The sequence below is a fragment of the Zonotrichia albicollis genome, chromosome 14 (genome assembly GCF_047830755.1).
Source record: "Zonotrichia albicollis isolate bZonAlb1 chromosome 14, bZonAlb1.hap1, whole genome shotgun sequence".
Taxonomy (NCBI): domain Eukaryota; kingdom Metazoa; phylum Chordata; class Aves; order Passeriformes; family Passerellidae; genus Zonotrichia; species Zonotrichia albicollis.
This window is the reverse complement of record NC_133832.1, coordinates 12,139,676-12,160,957: the sequence shown is the minus strand read 5'-3', so window position 1 is coordinate 12,160,957 and position 21,282 is coordinate 12,139,676. Positions and strand designations below refer to the sequence as shown.

Genomic DNA, 21,282 nt, shown 5'->3' with positions numbered 1-21,282 from the left:
TGTAACTTCCTTCCATACTGCTGGATTGCTGCACTCCCTCCATGAGTGGTATTTGGCATGCTGAAAAAATGTATAAAAACATCTACATCTTCTGAACAGTACCAAGTGATGGTGGCTCACACCGGCTATGGCATTTTGTGTTCATAAGTCAGCAAAGCGATTTCTATTTGTTTGGAAGTGAAGCTGCATTAAATGCAATTCTTCCACAAACCATTACATTTGCAGAACATAAGTGTCTCATGTTGCTCCCACAGGAAAAAAAGCTTCCACTTTTGTTACTCTTATCTGTGAGAAAAGGAGCTTAAATACCTAATTTAAACTGTTTTCTCACTGATGTAATTATTTTTTTATCCTGCACGCTGTGTCTTCTACATACTCATTCTGCCTATTTTGTTGTTTTAGAAAAGATGTCATGGAAAGAATCCTTGATTTTAAAGATGAATATTGTCTTTTCTGTTAGCCTTGAGTAAAGCAGCCAGAATTTCCAAGCAGAGACTTGTGTCCATGCCCTGCATCGTGAGCATGCACACCCAGTGCATTTGTTGTAGCCTGGAAACACCGGACCTACTGCATGTAATGCAAACAGGTGATATGCATGCACAACAAACCAAAATTCCATCTGTACAGGTACAGTAGCATTCTTGCTGGGGCTGCTCTATGGCCACACATCCTAGGTTAATGGCTTAAGTCTGAAAATTCCATCAGAAATGAAAACCAATACTGAGAAAGATTTATGCTAATGAACACAAACCTGTCCAGGAAAAACTGGACAAGGAGTACCCTTAGCCTTCATTATGTTGAGATGGTAAAGTTTCAGTAATGATGCTTAAAATAAAAAAAAAATCTAGGTTTGCCACACTACCACTGTTTTTTTCAGTTGCATAAATAAGTACAAGCATGTAAATGCAACATTTATCACAGGCATGAATAAACAGCTGAACAGATTTAAAAATACCTTCAGTTTAATTATAGAAATAGCATTGATCAGATAAAATACTAATTGGGGGAATATTTTATTTAAGCTGCTCACATTTTTCTAGACACCAAACCCAGTTTTATAACCAGTCTTGCTCATCTGCTAAGAACAAAAAACCCAACAAACCAAATCATGATTCAAAGTTCATTTCCTGTGTGGTGTGAGGTATTGATTAATCGTTGTGTGGGCATAGGTAATGCATAGGCTGCTTAGACAGTAGTTCAGTAGTTTTAATAATAAATGATAAAGTGGTGTGACAGGTCTTTATGCTAAGTCTTGAGTGACATTCTGGTGTTAGTTGTAGAAGTTCTTCTTGCTTTTTTTCTGTCATTACTTTAAGTGCTGCTATCTTCCATGACAATGTAGCAATAAGAGATACCAGCTGTCAGACATGTGGCTCGCCGTCCTTCTGTCCTGCACCACTGCTCACCGACAGAACACCTCAACCATGGATTTATTAATCCAAAGATTGTTTTAATCTTAAAAAAATGTGGATTTGGATGTAGCAGGTCTGTGTTAATCTGTGCTGTAGAGAAAGAGCTTCAAAGAGTTCTGGTTTAGAAGAACTTTTCACAGAATCAGAATCCCAGGTTGGAAGGGACCTGAAGGACCACCTGGTCCAACTTTTCTTGGCAAAAGCATGGTCTAGACGAGATGGTCCAGCAGGCAATCCAGCCAAATCTTACAGGTGTCCAGTATTGGGAAATCCAACACTTCCCTGGGAAGATTACTCCAATGGCTGATTGATTGTTCTCATTGTGAAAATTTTTCTCTTTAATGATTTCTACTTGGTGCTGAAGTTTTACTGGCGTTTAAATCAATGACAGGGGTTGTATTTAAAGTCAGTGTTTAGGAATGGAGAACATGTTCACAAACACTTGTTTAAAAAAGAAAGTGAAAATTATCTATAGGGGTTTTGTGCATAAAAACCCCATGGACCTATATGCACTTAGGGTAGTGCTCCCCATTTCCCCCAAGTCCTACATCAGATGAACAGGATCCCTCTTTTCAGCCCCTGCTTAGTTCTCATTTAGTTCACAACTGAAACTGTAACTAGTGCAGCATGTAGCTTAGGAGCTGGGCTTTATTTCCAAAGCCCAGCAAATCACTGGAAGTCTTATGGCAATAGCAAAATGGTAGTTTGAGCAAAGTCACTCTTTTGAAACACTTTGCTAAATAAATATTGTCTGAAAGAAGAAAGAAACTAATCTGCTTAGACAGGATTAAAATGGTGGATAATAAAAACCTGAACTATTACATTGACTTACTCATCCAGGTATCATGTGAAGTGCTTACTGATGTTGGATTTTCATAAGGTCTAAAGTAACCCTCACATAGAAGTGCCTGTATTCTGTTATTGCCATTCTTGAGCTTTTTAATAGTCATAGCCATATATTTTATAAATATAAAACATATGCAGCTTTTAATCTTTACATTCAGTTTGCAGAACAAAGGTTTACAGAGCAGAAGTGTAGCAAAAACAATGTTATAGCTTCTATAATTCCCTGATAAGGAGCAGGTGAAGTACAAAAATGAGGAGCAAAAGACTATCTGTGTAAGATGTCTTAATTTGGAACCATATACTTGTCCAATTTAATTCCATCAAGCTATGTGGTTACAAGAGTGCCAGAAATATATCTATCAAGCCATTTTAAATAAAATGTTTTGTGGACTTGTATATTCCATTTGTTTGTAAAACATCCTTTTGTGCACTGTAATGAACTTGAAATGAAACTTAAGTTATACTCTCATATCACTGGACAGAATGCTGTTCAGCTACCTCTACATAAGTTTGAAGTAATTTGTTTTTTTCCAGACTTGTTTGCATTGTCATATAAAATATATTTTAAAAATCATAGTCCAAAGAACCTGTATGTGTTTGTAGATGTACTTATAACTATGTTGTACCAACAAAGTCTGTGTGGAGAGTTGTTTCCTAATTAAAATTTTTGTCTTCTTTACTCTTTGGCTTGCATAACAACTACAGAGGCAAACAAATATAATAGGGGAGCTGCTTTTTGCAGATCTTTTAGGTAAAGGAGCAAAGAACAACTCCTATATCCTGCAGTCATGCAACAAACTTGAAGTCAAGAAGCCAAACCATAGAAATTAAGTTGTTCAAACCTCAAATGTTGTAAAAGATGGCAGCGGGTGCTGCTGGTGTTTTGGGGGGTTTTGGGCTTGGTTTTATTTCCCTTCCTCTCTTCCTTTGTTGCTGTGGTAAAGTAAAAAGGATGGGAGCTGAAGAAGGCCTGGCTTACTGCATTGCCCTGCACTTCTGTGGGCTTTGGTTCCTCTGCTGCATTACTGTTTGCTTTACAGCTTGCTGTGATTTAAACCTGTGACCAGGAAACCCTTTCATGTACTGTGTGAGGCAGGAGTGCATCCCAGCCACATCTAAGCTGTGTCTGTGTGGTGATGAAAGGACTATTGTCAGTGATGACCACTTCAAAAGTTCCATCAAACTCCACAGAGAAAGCTAAAGAACACCTTTATTCATAAACCTAATATTAAGAGTTTGTTCTACAGAAAATATGAAGATTTAAAATTTTTTTACAAGTTACATATGTATGGGCTGTTTCCTTTGCCTTGTCATTTAATCTAGTTGTAGCATGCTTGTGACTTGCTGCCTAAGCTCCAGCCCCTGCTGGGGGCAGAGGTTGCCTTGCTGGCCTCTTATGTAAGCTTGTTCAGGCTCTGCATCTGCTTTAGAATCCAGGGCACAGGCTAAGGTCTGTGGTGAGCCTACAACTCAATATGTCAAGGTCTCTATTATCTATAACAAAATATATTTGTGTCTGATCAGAGGAAGTTTTGGTTGAAGTGCATTTTCATCAAGAAATAGTAAATAGTCAAAACTGGACCTTTTCTTGGGAATGTGTTGATTTAAACTATTGTTTTTAAGTAATAACTTTAGTTTTAAAATCTTTAAGAGTGGTTATAAAAAAGAGGGGTTTAGATGCAATATGAAACAGAATTTAACCCAAATATAGGATAGCAAAATATTTCCCAACTACTTTCTCACTATGTCCTCGTTTTATAACTGTACCTACACAGATTGATTCAAATGGTATTTGAAATATGCTAAAGTCATCCACACTTACATAATGCTTCATATTAAAATGATCATTAGCAATTTTGGATGATTTCTATCCTGTGAAGCAGTTAAAGGAAAGCCACTGTCTCCAGTCAGCCTTTGCTGCCCAGTTCCCTGACACAGGACCCTGTGCTGACTTTGCTGTGCCATGCTGGGCAAAGGGACATGGAACAGCTCCTGGCTGTCACCTGCCCCAGCTTCAAAATGCCTGTCAGGAACATGTTTTTACTCTAAAAGATGCCACAAAATCCTGGAACTTGTCTTAATGTGCCATGGTTCTCTGTGTGACTGGGTGAAAGGTATAATGGCAACAGTTTTATCTTTAAAAGAGGTGCTGACTTCTTAATTTCAACAATTCTTTTGCCTCTACAGTAGGAGCCATAGATTGGCTGGTCTTTGCTCCATACTACTCACAACCAAGGATAAGGTAAGGAATGCCATCTCTGAGCCTCTTGGCCATATGCACAGATAAAAGAAGACTAGAAACTGCTTTACTAAACTGTTGTAGGGCTAGGATGGGCTTTTAAAGGTTTTCCTGAGTTTCAAACAGGTTTTTATCATCAGTCACTAATATCAAGCTTCTAAAACTTAGACAACAGAAGAACTGGTTACATCATGCTTACTAGACAAGAGTAATGTTATATTTTATATAAATTGTGTATTGATACCAAAAATTAATATACAGAGGCTACTAGAAAACTGATGGAAAGGACAAGCTTTGCTGTGGAGACCAGCCTTCAGCTGACACATACTAAATACTTTACTTCTCAGGACAGGATGATTTTCAAGTTGCTAAAGCCCAAAAATCACTGGCTGGAAGAATCTATATAATGAAAGTATGCACATGCTGTCAATACCTGTTTTATGCTGGTGTAACATCTTTTGTTTCAGTAGATCTGCTCTTGATTTATAATTCCATATAAATGAAAGTAGAATTAAGCTATTTATGTAAGGGACTTTATATAACTGACTTATGCTGTATTATGTGATGGCAAAAAAACCAAGCACATGTCTCTTTTTTGTTTTCTATGAGCTACAGAAAGATTTTGTGAAAGTAATGCTAGCAATAAACAGTTTTCTCTATGAGATATTAGAAATTCATTCTCATCCACAGGGAGGTTTTATCATGAGTAGAATACAGGGTGATAGATGATACGATAATGTGGAAGGATTTTAGCAAGTCTGCAGACAGTCTAGAAAATGTGAAAGCTGCACATCACAATTTAGACTGCAAATCAGTTCAACAAAGCAATTGTTATTCAGGCTCTTCCTTGGATGAGTCAATGATTTGTACTGTGACTATTAGTACTGAATGTACCATCTAAAATTCATTTTGAAAGATTACTGAAGCATTAATGATTTTAAAATTGGTTCTACAAGTATTTTTTTTATCAATGAGAAGTCCAAACACTATCAAGGCTAAAGAGCATAACACAGGGATTTTCAACATAGCAGAATTAAGGTTTTTTTCACGTGCTTTTAGATTGTTTTTACTCCTTAGTGAACAATGGCTATATAATATTTAGGAAATCAGGGTCAGTAGAGTAAATGCTTCTGTAGCAATGTGGCAGACACACCTTTCATAACTCATAAAGTCACTACTGGAAAGGCACAACTGGGTCACAGAAGTGCATGGTGGGATGCTGCTTTCCAGTTATGCAACCAGGGTAACTAAAGGTTAGAGCAAGTACTTGAATAACGAGCTTTTTGCCAGAAAGAGTGGAACAGAAAAACAGTGTTTTTAAATGCTGGCTTCTGAGCAGCAGCCGCCTAACGTGTCTCGTTAGGAGTCATCACACCGAAATAGAACCGGATGCGTCAGAACTTTGAAGAATGGCAGCTCAACATCCCAAAAGAAAAATACATCTGCTTGTGTTCCAAAAGCAGATTCTACCGGTTCTCTCTTTCCCACAGATGATACTAGAGACATTTGCAGCATGCTGCTCCACTTTTTCTCCTGGCTCACTGTCACTGGCTTTATCACTCATCTTTTCACTTTCTCTATCATCCAGCAACGTTTCCTACTTTAAGGAATTCCACAGTTTGCCCCGTTCTCTTTCTTCCTTCTATGCATATGTTGCTGGATTACTTCTAATAAACATAATTAGTGCAGAATTCTTACCTAACTTCTGACAGAGGAAAAAGAGAGGAAGGAAATTGTGTTTCCACACTATGATTTTCTGAGGTTTGGAAAGCTAGGACCATAGCCCAAGGGCACAAATTATGACATAACCAGCAGCTAACTCCCATCAGGTTCAGGGATATTAGTTACCAAATCCAAAAGCCATTGCAAAGAGACTAAAGAAAACGGTGGTCTTTTAATCACAATTACATGTCCTGTTCCAGCTGCACACCAGATAAATATATTAATCAAAATGACCTCATTTTAGGCATGCGTAGCAGTGTGTTATATAACCATGTTAAGTATGCTATTTTATTTTCCTCCCGCCAAGGAGAAATGGTATTTGTCTCACAAGAGTTCCAAATAAGTCTGGTTATAAAGTGATGGAGAAAAGAACAGGAGGGAGAGACAAAAGTGAGAGCATTAATAAGCAAAGTGACTCATTTCCCAAGAGCAGAGGTGATGTTACACTCCACTTCTATCTCACGACTCTGTAGGAAACTAATGTTGTCATCAGCAGTCTCAGCATTCCTAGCATGCCCAGTATTTTTCAGGATGGGAAAACCAGATGTGTGACAAGGATGGACACTATATCTTTTGGGACCTCATTGGTTCACAGCATTCCTGATTTGTTTTCAATGCTGTTTGTGAAGGCTGCCTCCATAAACAAGGATTTTGCAGAATCCCCATCACTCTTTTTGTTGCTCACTTCTTTAGTGAAAAGTGACATTCAATTAATTCTTTTCTACTGCTACTAATGATGCTTTAAACGAGTTCAGAAGCACCCTTTAAAGTAGAATACATCCCCCCCACACACAACAAGGCTGAGGCTTGTCTAGATTCATACTGCACTACAGAAAAAAGGACCAAGAGGCGTACATTTTTGCAATATAAGATCACTCAGCCAGAGAACTCTGATAAGTGCTGAAAATGTGAAAAACAAATGGCAGGGTATGCATTTCCCATTTGCTCAATACACACACATAAAAGAAACACTGTGTAGGCTTCACTGCAGCATACCAGTGCGTCCAAAACTCAAAGGTTAGTTACATAAATGATAAGGCGTGGGCTTAAATGCTTCATTCAGCTTGTTAATTACTTGCTTTGTGGCCTGAGCCAATGTTCTGAAGCAGGTTCATCCAATATTGTGCTGCTTCCTCTGAATTTTCATTTACTGTGTTAAGCTGAAGTGCTGGGAACAATTTGTTGCAATACCTAGGAAGAGTCTGTTTTCTTTTCAAGCAATTCACAGAACAAACTTACTCAGACTAATCCACAGATGCTCTTTAAATGTCCTTGCTATTTCAGAAAATTATGAAATTTAATTCTTTGAGTATTCTTCTTAAACAAGGGAACTGCTGGCTGCATAAATATGCATGTGCTATTGGCGTATGTTCGAGGGCTCCTTTTTTGTGTTCTTTTCAATCTACAGATCCAATGTGGGGAAATGAATGGCAATGTGTTAGAAAACTCTCAAAATGCTTATTATGTCTCTGGCAGAATATGAGAAGTTACATTTTAATAGCAGAGGGTAATATTTCCACCTTCAATTCAGCTAACTGGGACACCTTGTTGGTAGGGCTCTTCAATGCCATGGCTATGAACAAGACCTCATTACTGAGCAGCCCATCCCCAGCCAGACAAACCAACAATCTATTTCCTGAGATGTGCAGGCAGAAACTGGAGTTTAGAATTCCTTACCTCTGTGGAAATAAATCGTACTGTGTTGGGAGAAAACCGTAGTTTTACCTCAAGATCTTTCCTGAAGATTGCACCTGGGAAACCCGAGATTTACATCTAACAACAGAATTTGTTTTAAAATTAAAACTTCCTAACCTGCTTTGATTTCAGCAGTATATACCTGCAGACAGTTTGATTTGCAACTCAGACATGGGCTAAGAAGCCTATGGAGACCTTAAATTTAACAGCTACAATAATGTGCAATCAAATTGAACACAAACACCTCAGAAGTTCTTGACTACCTGCATTTTAAAAATTTAAAAACATCCTTCAAACATCACCTTTCTATTTCTACATGAAGGCTCCATCTTTTCTTTCTTTGGTAAGGATGTCACTTAGAGATTTCTGAGTCACAAATGCAGATTAGAATTTGGATTTGAATTACATGTCAAAAAAGGAGGCTGAGTGAAACAGAAACCTCATCCAGTTCATGATCTGGACCAACTGCAAAACACAGATCCCAGCTGCAGATCTGGGCTGAAGCTCTCTGGCTGTGTGGACTGCTGAGGGAAAGGTGATGACATTATCATGCTGCCACCCTATGTAAAACCTTCTTTCTGTATCATTCTCCAGACTTTTCAGGAGTATTACTTCTGAAGTTGCTCATTCCTTTTGTTTCTTCATTTCATGTTATTTTCCCTAATTCTACTGGCTTGCTGTACTTTGCACATTTCCTTATTTCCTGCCCATGGGTCATATTCACATCATTTCATCAATATTTAACCAGAATTACTTCCTACTGGAATCAGTACAGATTTCTGCTTAAAAATTGATGGTGCAATATGGCCCCATATTTCTGTCCTTATGCACCTGTTCCCCTTGAGGTACAATCCCCCCATGTCTTAATACCTTAATTCTTCATATTGTTCAGAATAGCATAAAAGTCATTACTCTATTTAAGCTATCAAATGAATAACATTTTTAAGTTAGAACATGTATAAAAATGCCTTTTCCATTAGCAAGTGAGACTCAGCCACACCATTTAGCTGATTTCACTACACCGATCACTTTTGTCTTCAGGCTAAACATTGTTTCTTCAAACTGAAGATGAAAACTACAATTAAATATAGGCCACAGATGTTCAGAATGCAGAGGACAAAAATATAGGTTTCATAACTCAGCAGTTATGCAACCAGTTGCTTTTCACATATCAAAATGAGCATTTAATTTTATCATCTTATTTACCCTTAATCTAAACACAAATAAACCTGTAAGGAGTCCTTGAAATGGTGAGACTTAAAGGAAGACATTTCTGATCTATTTTAATCTTTGATAATAATTTCCTCAAGATGTTCATTATTTTCTGATTTAACTTCAGGTCCCTAAATATTCAGACATCCAGTTCTCCATTGCATTAATGAGACACCTAAATAACTTTGAGGATTCAGTCTTAATTTTGTCACTTCTCTGCCAAAGGCTAGACTGTTTTAAAATCTCTATTATATATAGATGCTATTACCTTACCTTCTGCATTTTACTTAAGGTATCTACCCTGATATTCAGTCCTCTCTGGGACTGGCTGCGTGACGCCCTGCAGCAGTGAAACCTTCATCTAGTAGAGCACAGTCACACATGCAAGAGACAAATTTTTTATAGCAGCTGAATCTAGACTATGGAATTTAATCCTTTAGCAGATAAAAATGATCAGGGGAATAAGCACTTTCTGTACTTACATAAAAATCCCATTTTCCAACTTAGCTTCCCTCTAGTAAATCACACATATTAATTCTCTCACACAGAAGTAAAGCAGCAAACAAAACATGCTTGGTAAGTGGAGACAATGTAAAAATGAAAGAATGTTCTTCTTACAAATATTTATACTTTTAGCCTGGGTTTATACAGAACTTCACCTACAATATGGTCCTGCATGTCCATCATCTCTGAGAAGTTTTGAACAAGACTTTAAACCGGTTTTTAAAAAATATTCCTACCACCTCTTCCCAAATTTCAGCCTGCCATCCAACCCCCCAACATACAGGTGCACACAGAGAGAACTTGGTGAACTTCCAGGTGGCTCTGGACTATCTACAAGGTGGGTGGAGAATACAGGGACAGGGAACAATGTGGTGGAAATATGGAAGAGAAGATACACAACCCTCTATGAGAGAAAACTTCTTCAGTGTCACTATTCACAGAATTAACTTCTTAATTATTCAGAAGACACTTGAATATTTTAGCAGTATAAGCACAGTTCCCAGAATAAGAAATGCAAACTGAGCCTTGCCAGGTATTTCACAAGTTTTTAAACTAAGGCCACGAAGCACTGTCTTAATGATAATAACAACCAAAGTAGAATAGGGAGACAAAAGGTTTGTCCAGGCAAACCTGGGCACTCATTCCCACAACAAGTCATGTTTTGTAACCAACAAGATAGGCTTTGTAGATATGTCAATCTGTATTTTTCACTAGTGTGCATATGCAGAACTAGTAAGCTTTTATTTTTAAGCCAAAGAAGTTCAGTTCAGACACAACCCAGAGCTTCACAATGCCATTTTTGCAGCATAATTGCACTCTGAAGAATGCAAATCAGACAAACTAAGAGTCTAAGATTTCTTAGAATAAAATCCATGTAAACATCTAGAAGAGCTCTTGACCCTTTTGCAATGTCTGAAGAACTGGAAAGCTGCACAAACAAAACACTCAATAAATCTGAATTACAGCTGCTGGTAAAAAACCCTATTATGTGTGTCTGCTCATTCTGGGTCCCCAGAGCCTTGCAGAGGCAGAATCAGCTGTTCCCAAGCCCTGAAGAAAACCTTCATGAATCTTTTCTAGGAATCTGACACGGGTCGGTTGGGTCTGTCAGGTTCAGCCAAGCTGCCTGAGTCAAGAACAGAGTTTTACTGGTAACTTGGAGAGAGACAGACAGAGAGATGGTTGTTTTAAAGACCCTATAATAGCCAGTCTGAATCTGGCAGGCCAGTTCCTCTCCACAGCACAAAGCAAGCTTCTCACAGTTTCTAAATGAAGCACAAAGTCCTTAATGCAGTTACTAAATGAGAAGTGGCATCTCAGTGGGCTGCCTCAGTGGATTAATTTTAAATGCATAATTCAATATAGACCCACATAAACCTTTATGAATAGAAATAGAGGTTATATAAGCATGTTCTTACAGCATATATTGCAAATTTAAAGGCCAGTTTGAGTATAAATCAACTCTATCTTTTATTAATATTTTCACCTTCCCATTGGTTCATTTCTCTAGCAAATGTGCTAATCAGATTACTTCCTCACTCATACATTGAGATGCCTAAAATAAAAACAGCATTTCATTGCCAGAGACCAACTTTTTCCCTCAATCCTTTAAGAAAAGTTTACACTGGGTTTATTCTGTGGAGGCAGTTTGCAGGAGTGGAAGGTGAAGCCACCATTTCACATTGGTCAAAACCAACCATCCACAAGTCCTGCAGGTCTCTCAAAGCCTTGTCTCACCAGAACATAAAAGATGCTGGACAAGTTTCCATAGCAAACCAGTGCTAGAAGGCAAATTTACAGAACATATTCCATTAATTAGGTATCAGGCAAGAGTGAAGTGGGATATCCCATGAGATACCCTATAGAAAACAGGCAAAAGCTCGACGTCTGCTCCCTGCCTCCTTTGGAGCCAAAACACACACACTCTTCTGGGAAACCAGAATGGAAACCTGCTTCCTATTTTCAGCCCTTCCTAGCTAGAGAAAATTTGCCTCCAAACATAGGCCTGCATTAGACACAGGCACTTCACTGCTTCTGTGACAATAAATGGTCACAGGCCATCCAGTTTTGCTCTCATTTCTGTGCTTTAAGCACACAGCTGTTAACTCATCAAAGACTTCAGAGAGCAAAAATAAACTGAGACCCACCACAAAAGTATTTTTCATGCTGTAGACAGACTGTTTCCCATAAACTGATTTCTTTCAATGCACATCACTGCTCTACAAAGAATAAAGGGGAAAAAAAAGGTTGGTTTGATGATTCCAGAAATACAAAGACAGTCATCTTTTTAGCCAGGGATTAATACTGCCTTCAAGCAAGGTAAATCCCTAGCCCAAAGAATGCCATTTTAGCAAAACTGATTAGCAGCCTCACCAGTTAAAAAAATATGTCCAAAGCATTAATATAATTTATTATTAAGCATAATCAGATTAATTAGAATCAGAACGTCAGGCTTGGACTATTAGTAGAAATATTTATGATTATGTGTTGATAGTAGCAGCTATTCTGCTATTAGGCTGTATATTAATAGAGTGACTCCAAAATTAACATTGTTTATAAGAAAAAGAAAATTCTATGGGTTTAAAAATAAAAACAATCCTCCAAATACCTCCACACTTTGAGAGTTCAGATCCAAACTCAGACCAGAGCAGCATCTCTGCATTACAGTTCCACAACACACAGAACCAAAACCTCAACTCAGCTGTGGTCAGGCTGTGAAATAATCTCCCACCTTGGGCAGTGATAGACAGCTTAAACAAATGACATTCACCCAATTCCTGTCAATTCCAGTGACTTTGGTGAAGTTGCAAAGGAGGCTGCTGCTGTATGTAAACTTGAGGAAGTCAAAGAAGCCAACAAAACTATTTCCAGTAATGAAATACTAGAACTGTTAATAACAAGTCAAGTTCTGAAAGGGCTACCTAGGAAACACAGATATATATTCAACCATTTTTATGCTGTAGGCTATCAGGCAGTCTTGATTCGGGGCAATTTCCCCCAATTTCAACACAGTTCTGGCATAGCTAAGAGGAGACTTGACCTCAAGTTGTTTACTGGGATTTATTTTTGAGCAATGCAGAAACAGAAAGGCCCAATTATAATCTTATTTAGACCAAACTAATTCCATTGGCTTTAGCAGATTTGTTCCTGTCTGACAGAGTTGTTCCTGGGATCTGAAAGAAAGCCCCAAGTGCCACTTAACACCGGAATCCTTGTTGTTATTTCACATTTCTTTGGAAAATTGCATAAAGAGTGTTGCTGTTTAGGTCACTCCCTAAAATAAAAAACCTTTACTGCAGTACTGTGGTTACAGGCCCACACTGTTAATAAAAACAAATGCAAAAGTCTAGGAAAAGTATGAGTTCTGTCTGGAAAATTGTCTTTTTTTTCTGCTCAGTCAATACAAAAGAGTGCGCACACAGTTCTGAAACTCCCATTATTAAACAGGGTGGCAAGGCTGACAAGCAGCTGGTCCAGCAGAAGAATCAGCTGTTCCAGCAGCTCTCACACGGCAAAAGCCAAGAGAAAGTAACTTTGAGGGCTGGGTTATTATGCAACGGCCCCGGTTACATCAGCACGGCGAGGGAAACGCCAGGGGAGAGTCAATAAAATAAACGCGGGGATGGGAGAGCCTGAGAGCCGAGACTGCCCGCGGAGAGAGGGGCAGAACGGGGCAGAGAGGGGAAAAACGGGGCAAAACGGGGCAAAGAGGGGCAGAGGGGGGGCAGAACAGCCCCAAGACATCCCCGGCTGAGGCTGCCAGCCCCAGAGGGACCCGGCCCGACGCTCCCGCCCCTGCTCCGCCCCGCTGCTCCCCAGTGTGAGAAACAGCTCATCCCTAACCCCAGTGTGAGAACAGCTCATCTCCAACACCAGCCAGGGCTCAGGCTGCTGACCCGGGCACGGAGGGTCCAGCAGGGATGGGAATCGGCTCTGCCACACCGTGAGTCTCCACAAAGGGGTCCGGGCATCCCACCGTGCCACCCCGGCTCCTTCTGCTGTGTCATCAGCTTGCAGAGACACGAACTGCCCTTCTAAAGGAGTGGCGCGCTCTAAAAATCAGTTAGAGCAGTGTGTCTGTGTACTCTCACTATTGCCTTCACAGGTGAAATCCATAAGAAAAAGATTGAAGATAAAAAAACCAACATAAACAAATTACATTCACTCAATTCCTGTCACTTCCAGTGACTTTGGTGAAGTTGCTGCATGTGAACTGAGCACACTGGGCCAAACCAGTGCCTTGCAACCATAAAGCCACAGGTCCTGCAGGAAACCCACAGAGCCAGGTTAATCCAACACGCCATGGAACTCACCTGTCTGGGTAAGGACTGGCCCCAGCTGTCTCCAGAGAGCCCTAAACTGAAGCTGCACCAACACCTCTGCTGCTGTGTGGCAGGAGGGAGCTGCTGTCAATGCAAAGCCAAACGGGCAGGGCCCCTCTGGGCACAGGGGCAAATGCAGTGCATGGAGCAGCTGCTGCTCATGGGGATTAAAGGACTTGGGTGACTGAGAATGGGGGTTTAGAGAAGATTGCTTGGAACTTCTGAGCACTTCAGATCCTATTTTGGGGTGCATTTCCTAGGAATAAGTGAAGACCTTCACACCCAGCAAGTCTGAGACAAGCACACATCCCAGGGGCATTAGACTGAGCACAGCCCAGAGCCCCACCAGCCTGGTTACCAGGCTTGGATTCCCAGGAGTAAGTGCTAAACCCAACTTTTCTCCCATCCAAGTATGCTTGGACTCAAGAATGAAACATTACACTTTGTCACATCAGCCCGTGCCATATCAACCCCTGAGTTATATTGTCTGAATTTGCATGACGTGGTTTGCTATTAAAAAAATAACACACTTTCCTGAAAGCTTTTGTTCCCCTTTGCTTAAACATCTCTGAAAAGGGGCCTAATCCAATTTGTCCAGTGAAGAGCAGGATCTGAACCACAATCTGCCTTTGGACAGGCCCCATGGGGTCAGTCTAAGCCTCAGCCCACACTGAACCATGGAACACCTTGCAGAATTGGGATTTAGTAGAAAATAATGCTCTGAAATTCTTAAATAAATAGCAAATGAGAACTCATATTGATTTTTCTGGCATTTTACAATGCAATTATTTTGTGATCATTCTACCACAGTATGAAGTACATCTCACAGCCAAAGCTCTTATTTTATAAACAATGCAAAGTAAGGAGACAATTTTTTTATAGGGATCATAACACTAAGGATGCTTATATAATAAATTATTCTGTCAAAGTGGAAGAAAAACCCCCACAAAATGAGGCTCTGCTCTGATTTCTTTTCATGCAATTACAGATGAGGTCACACATCTTTGGGCAGAACTCCCTTTACAAATTGAATGCTGTACTAAAACATATATTTATTCCTCCTCTTTGAAATATGCATGACTCAGGATCCAAACTGAGTCCAAAATGCCTCTTATGTTTAAAACACAGCTCTAGTTTAATGTAGATATATCCTAATTTGTACATCTAGCCGTGACAGAAATGTCACTTTATTTACTCCTGTATGAATAAAACATATTCCTACAGCTCGCAAAGTCCAGGGAAGTTATTTCTCCCACAGGGAGAGCTGGTAAATTTGCACCTTTGGGGTGCAGTCACCCCTGCCCTGCTGCTCAGGGACTGTCACTTTACCCCCTGCCCATGTCACCGGTGGGACAGGGACATTCAGCAGAGCTCCAGTGCCACCCAGGTGGAGGCAGCAGCAGCGTCCCCTCTGCCCTGTCAGCTCCCAGCACTGCCAGGGACACATCAGGGGAGGCTGCTCGTGGAATTGCAGCTCTATGGAAACACAACACAGCCCCAGGACTTCGACCTTTTCCCATCCATGCTGAAGCGGCTGCAGGGAACTCGTTGTGTAACTTGGGCGAAGTTACCTCAGTGCCACAGAAACATATTCCTAAGTAATGTGGAAAGGCTCTAATTTCAAGGCAGTTAATCCCACCCTTCTGTGTTGGAAGAATACCTGTAAATCAAAACTAATTTGGAGTCAAAATGGTATAATAGAGAAAATGCAAGGAAGTATTGGTTTAACAACACAGATTAGGGTGAACTTTGAACAAGGGTTGCCACTATTGATAGGTGATCCTGCATTTGTCAGCTTTTCATCCAAATTCCAGAAAATAAAATTCCATAAAATAAAATTCCATAAACTGACCACAAAACAGGTTAAGCAAAAATTGGACTGACTACAAAAGAGATTAAAAATTGAGCCCCAAAATGAAAAGTAAGAATGCTTAGAGAGGGAAGAAATATACTCTGAGGCAGAGAGAAGAAAGGCTGGAATGAGGCTTCCAGGTACCAAACAACCTTTTCCATGTAGAATATTATGCCAATCAATCTCTTCCTCTTTCTATTTCTACATCATAGAAAATTATATAAATTAAATACACCATGCTTCACCCATTTCCATACCTGTTTCTTGTTTAGTGACTAACTTGGCTTACAGATCAGTCCAAGACTTGACAGTTAATAATCCTGTTTAGATAATCTGCCTCTAGATTCTTCTTCTTTGAACTGCCTCTAAAAAATAAACAGCTATTAAAATAGCTTCTTTTTAAATCAATCCTAGCACAATGTGAATAAAAATAGCATTGCACATTTTCCATAGTCAATAATCTGCCCCTCAAGTCAGAGGAAGCTGCTAATGTTTGGCTTAGCTCACTCCTGAGAAGTTGCATTTTTAATGCACAGATCATACAGCAATTCCCTTTAAAGTGCTGCTCTGTGTGGACTTGATCAGCAGCTCACAACAGGTTTTGATTTGCAGTGCAGTCATGGTGTTCACCTGCTCAATGTGGTTCAAAGCAATGAACTTTGGTATCCCTTACATGCAGGGAGAAATGCAGGAAAAATCACTATTTAAAGATTCCTTTCAGTGCCCTTCCTTGGCCTTAGATCAATCCCACAATGGAAGGGTGATTTCAATTGCAGCTCACCATTCTCAGCCTTTCATTTCTCCCGCTGAAGTTTCACTCCCCATCGAGCCATGCCCCTTCAACTACCCAGCTGGAAATACCTGAGTAACCTTTGTGTTCTGGGCAGATGAATGGGTTTGTGCTCCAAAACCAGAATTACAGATTATTTCATCTGCCTACCTCCATAAAAGACATAAAAAGCTGCTTCCAATGACAAACAGAGGTTTCAGGGATCCTCTGCACCAGGAACAATCCCAGGCTGTAGCCTGTAACAAATATTGATACTTTGGGTGCAATATTTCCTGACAGCATAGAAGAGACAGAATTCTATAGTATAGCAAGCAAAGCAAGGTCAGAATCTTAAACAGATGCTCAGATTCCCCAAGAGGTTATTACTAATGTTTTGGTGATGACTGATGTGACAAATTTGTCAAATCTTATAACAGTATAAATCTCTAAGAAAATTGTAGGTAAACTATCAAACATTGGAGGAAAAGACAAAGAGAAAGGTTTGCCTTTTTATTAGGCTGCTAATCCCAGCTCTCGTTACCTGTACCCTTCATATCTGTCCTCTTCCAGGAATAGCTCTAAAGGACAGGGCACCCTCACAGATATTAGCCTGGCTAAAATCCTTCCTGTATTGATCTGGAAAGCACTTAGGAGAGCAGGTGGCACCACTCAGGAACTGCAGCTTTTCTGAGCTGAGAGTTTCACTGTAATACTTCAAAACAAATTACATCTTTTATTTTAGACAGCAGCCCTTAAGAAGACATAACATAATACATATGGGGGCTCTCTCTATCCAAGTTCCTACATGAGAAAGCTGGTGTTTGTGCTTTCCCCTCGTTGTGAGAGTGCAAACATCCACTGAAATCCCCCTGCGCTGCTCAGGGATGGCACCAGCACCCTCTGCTGTCACACAGAGCCAGGTCGCAGGCACAAGGGATGCAGAGACAGCTTCCTGCACCCTGCACTACAGACTCCGAGCCTCAGAACCTCACAGTGACATCCTGCAACTCTGCACTTCAACACAGATTATTTTCAAACACAGTGACTGTGTCTAGAAAAAAATCACCCAAAATGAGCTTATTACATTAGTTGTTTTTACTCACTGAACACCTAAAAACTACACTAGAACAAGAACTCAAAACTATGCTAATAGAGTTACCAACTTCTGCAAATGCAACAATAAATCACTGATCTTTCAACATTTATCTAATATTCCCATTTTCTAACCTCCTGGGATTACATGAGACTCAGTTTTGATGCTTTCTCTACATGCTTTTTGTTCTCTTAGTTGCAGAGAGATTTGAAAACATTAACTGCAGAAATGCAGAATGCAAGTGAATTTCAAATATACATCACATGATTCTCTAGTGTTTTCCTTCTTTGTTAAAGCACTCCAAAAATCTCCTAGAGCAGCTTCTTTGAACACACATAAACAAGTATTTTCAAGGCTTCCTGTGACCAACCCTCAAACCAACCCTTCACAAAGGAGCAGTAACTCCAGGGCAACAGGACAGCCATCAGCACTCTCATGATGCTGTAAACTTAGATTTAGAAAAGTTCTTTAGTCTGACCAGCTGTGCTGATCAGTCTTAACTCACATAAAATGACCCCAAAACAAAATCTATGCAGTTTATCCATGTACAGAGTCAATATTGACCAAAGACCTCTTTTTATTTCTTCCTGAATGAATGAGGGCCATCCATCCCTCTTCCCAGAAATGATATCATCATCATCACTGGCAACAGCATTTAATAGTAAACCAAACTGGGGGATGGAATAAAAAAGGGGTTCCTTCAAGGATTACAAAAACATATATACATACCAAACATAAAAGACAGGAACAATATTAAGATCGAAAGGAAACACAGAGAAAGAGAGATTATAGAATCCATTGCAGTGCTTTGGGTGAAGAATCACAATCCACATTAACAGAATGAGAAGAGAGTTCCCTAAATATAGAAAGGCCTGTGTTTTACACAGGGTCAGTAACTTGTGGTGGGATGACAACTGTACAGAACTCCAGGAATCACAGCTGAGTAAATTATTTTACATTACACTCAAAAGTTTCAGAGCAATACAAAAGTTTCAGTTCTTTGTAAGGAAATATTTGCTTCCTAAAGCAGAGAGAAAGAAGTTACAAAATAGGCATTAATTACCAAGCACTCCTTGTTTCCTTATCAAGTGAAACTCCTATTCTTTCTGGTGTTAGTCCAGAATAAATAGTATCTATGGATTCTGAGCCTTCCTGGGCAAGTAAGTTTTCACCTTTATAAAAAAAAATAAAAATCACAGTCTAGCTCCTAGTTAATACTGTTTTCAAATTGCAAAAACTACATGTTAAATTCAGGCCCAAAATGGAAGATTAAAGTCTTGCTTGAGCTGATCTGAAACCAATTTTCTTTGGTTTGCAGTTAATCCTATCATAGATAATATTTTCCTTTTAAAATTCTGACCAACTTTCCAGCTAAAAACAGTCAATCAGCTTTCGAAGTTTGCACTGACTGTAAACAAAAACTACATAAACGTGCAATTCTGCAAGAACTGGAAGCACCAGTAAGTGCCACTGTCTCTTATGCCACCAACATCATTACACAAAGCTTAGTTTTCAAATGTCTGCATCCTTCAAAGTCAATAGCAAAACTTTTGTGAGTTTGAGTGACTGCAAGGCCAGGCCCTGAGAGGATAATCCTGTTCCAGCTGCATATTCTCAGACTGATGTTGAGTTAATGGTTAAAGGCTGATGAGACAAGAAGGAAAGCAGATGCCCCTTTTATGACATCACATACAATTGACTAAATATACATCCTTATGAACATGGAGGGGGGCATTTCTTGAAAAGAAGATGCCACTTTCTGAGGAGCAAGTTCTCCCCCTAACACACTCTTTAAGAGAGATGATTGGCTGAGGAATCTCACCAAAAAATCACTATTTGCCATAATTAAAGAAAGGAAGGATTTTTTTTTTTTAGTAGAGTGTTTAATTTGCCCAGATTTCTAAAGGTACAACTAAAAGCAGACACATGCTACAGTGTGGTGGTTTTCCAGTGCATGGCAGAGAATGGAGTGTGCAGCTCTGGGCCATTCCAGGGAGCATCTGTGAGCAAGCACAGGACCAACAGCACTGAGACTTCAAATCACACAAAAGCCAGAACCACTCCAGCTCAGATGTGTTTAGACCTCCCAGCTATCACAAAAGAGATCATTAACCATCTGAAGCAGAGTCAGGCTGCCCAGCACAGAGCCCCAGAGAAGGAGCTGTGATGACATCAGTGTCCATGACTCACAGTGCGTCAGTGCCCAGCACTGGGAATATTTTAAAGCATACCTTAATTTCTTAGCTCAAAGCCAAACCCTAAAAAACACTGTACAGTCTTTTTAAAAGAACAAGTTTCTTTAAAAGAAACTTTAAAAACATATTGTGCTAGAGAAATGTTCCAAAAGCCTGAAGCGTGTCTTTTCAGAACACCATCAGATGTGTAAGCATATAAAAAATGAATCAAATTTTCCTAGTGTCTGGTAGTAGGAAATGCTCAGCTTCCTAATACATCAGATTAAGCCCACAGTGGCATTTCTTCATTATGTCTTTATATACAACAGTCTGATCAAAAGTTTTAAGGCTCTTACTTCTCAAAAGAAAAAAAATGGTCACAGTAGAGAAGGGATTAAGTGGAGTTAACACAGCTATTGGCAATGCAAAGGATGGTCTTGTCATTTGCTATTGTACAATCTGGGGCATTTCACTCCATGCTTTGGCTTTCTTCTTGGCCAGGGAGAGCCAGGGAGGTTCAGCAGGACTGCAGGGTGTCATTGGCAGGTTAGGGGAGTGCCTGGCTTCCTTTCCAACAGCAGGAACCACAGAAGCTTCCTGAGACATTGGTCCAACTTTACCTGCCCATGAGAAGACACACATCACTCATCAGAAATCTTGAGAGTTAAAAAATCAATTTCTGCCAATAATATTTTCTTCTCTCAAAATAAACTGGTTTACAGCCCAAAATGCTTGTGACTCACCAAGAAGGCAAAGGAATTATTAATTGGCTATTGCTGGCAGTCTCTGGCCCAGCTACAGCAATGGTGAGGACCAGCTATTTCAACAGGAAATTTGATACTAAACAGTGAGTAATGTGCCCATAAAAAATCATCTCCTCAGTCCAAACAGCAAGTGTCTAAACCCAGATAAATGAAGGACATTTTTCAAAATTCTTCAAGCATGTGAAGACTATAGCCTCAGTTATTTGTCTAACTCAGATTCCTGATTAATCTCCTAATTTTTCAAACCCTTGATTTCTAATAAAGTGCACAGCAAGGAGTTCCACAGGCTAATTATGTTCTGTGAGAGCAGGAAAATCTAGGAATAAGACTTCAGAGTATGCAGGAAAACAGAAACAAAATAGCTGCAGGATAAGAATTACCCCAGGCTTGCTGTGGAGTTAAAAGTTTATGTTTTCCAATACTGAGAAGACTTCTCAAAGATTTCTTTTAGTCTTCACTTCCAACACAAATATTGCTCCAGCAATATTATTGAATACCAGGTAGGAATCAAACCACTGCTTTATGTACTTCCACTTGTAAGCCATGGTGGTAGGATTTTGATGGTACTGGGTGTTCCTCTTGATGCAGCCTAACAAATACCTGTCATCCTCACAAAGGATGAAGGAACACAGATAATGCTCCTTTGATGGCTTTGAGTTCCTATCTAGAAAAGTCCTG

The 21,282-nt window shown here is 39.7% G+C and overlaps 1 protein-coding gene across 6 annotated transcripts in view; it reads right to left on the bottom strand.

Moving 5' to 3' along the window:
- Window positions 1-1,045: 1,045 nt before the first annotated feature.
- KIAA1210 (KIAA1210 ortholog) overlaps window positions 1,046-21,282 on the bottom strand; it is a 67,875-nt gene continuing 47,638 nt past the window's right edge. For all 6 annotated transcript variants that reach the window (XM_074551562.1, XM_074551561.1, XM_014265367.3 and 3 more), the window contains exon 12: window positions 1,046-20,460. In XM_074551562.1, the coding sequence (XP_074407663.1) occupies window positions 20,288-20,460 (173 nt within the window). In that variant the 3' untranslated portion in view covers window positions 1,046-20,287. The remainder of the gene's footprint in view (window positions 20,461-21,282) is intronic.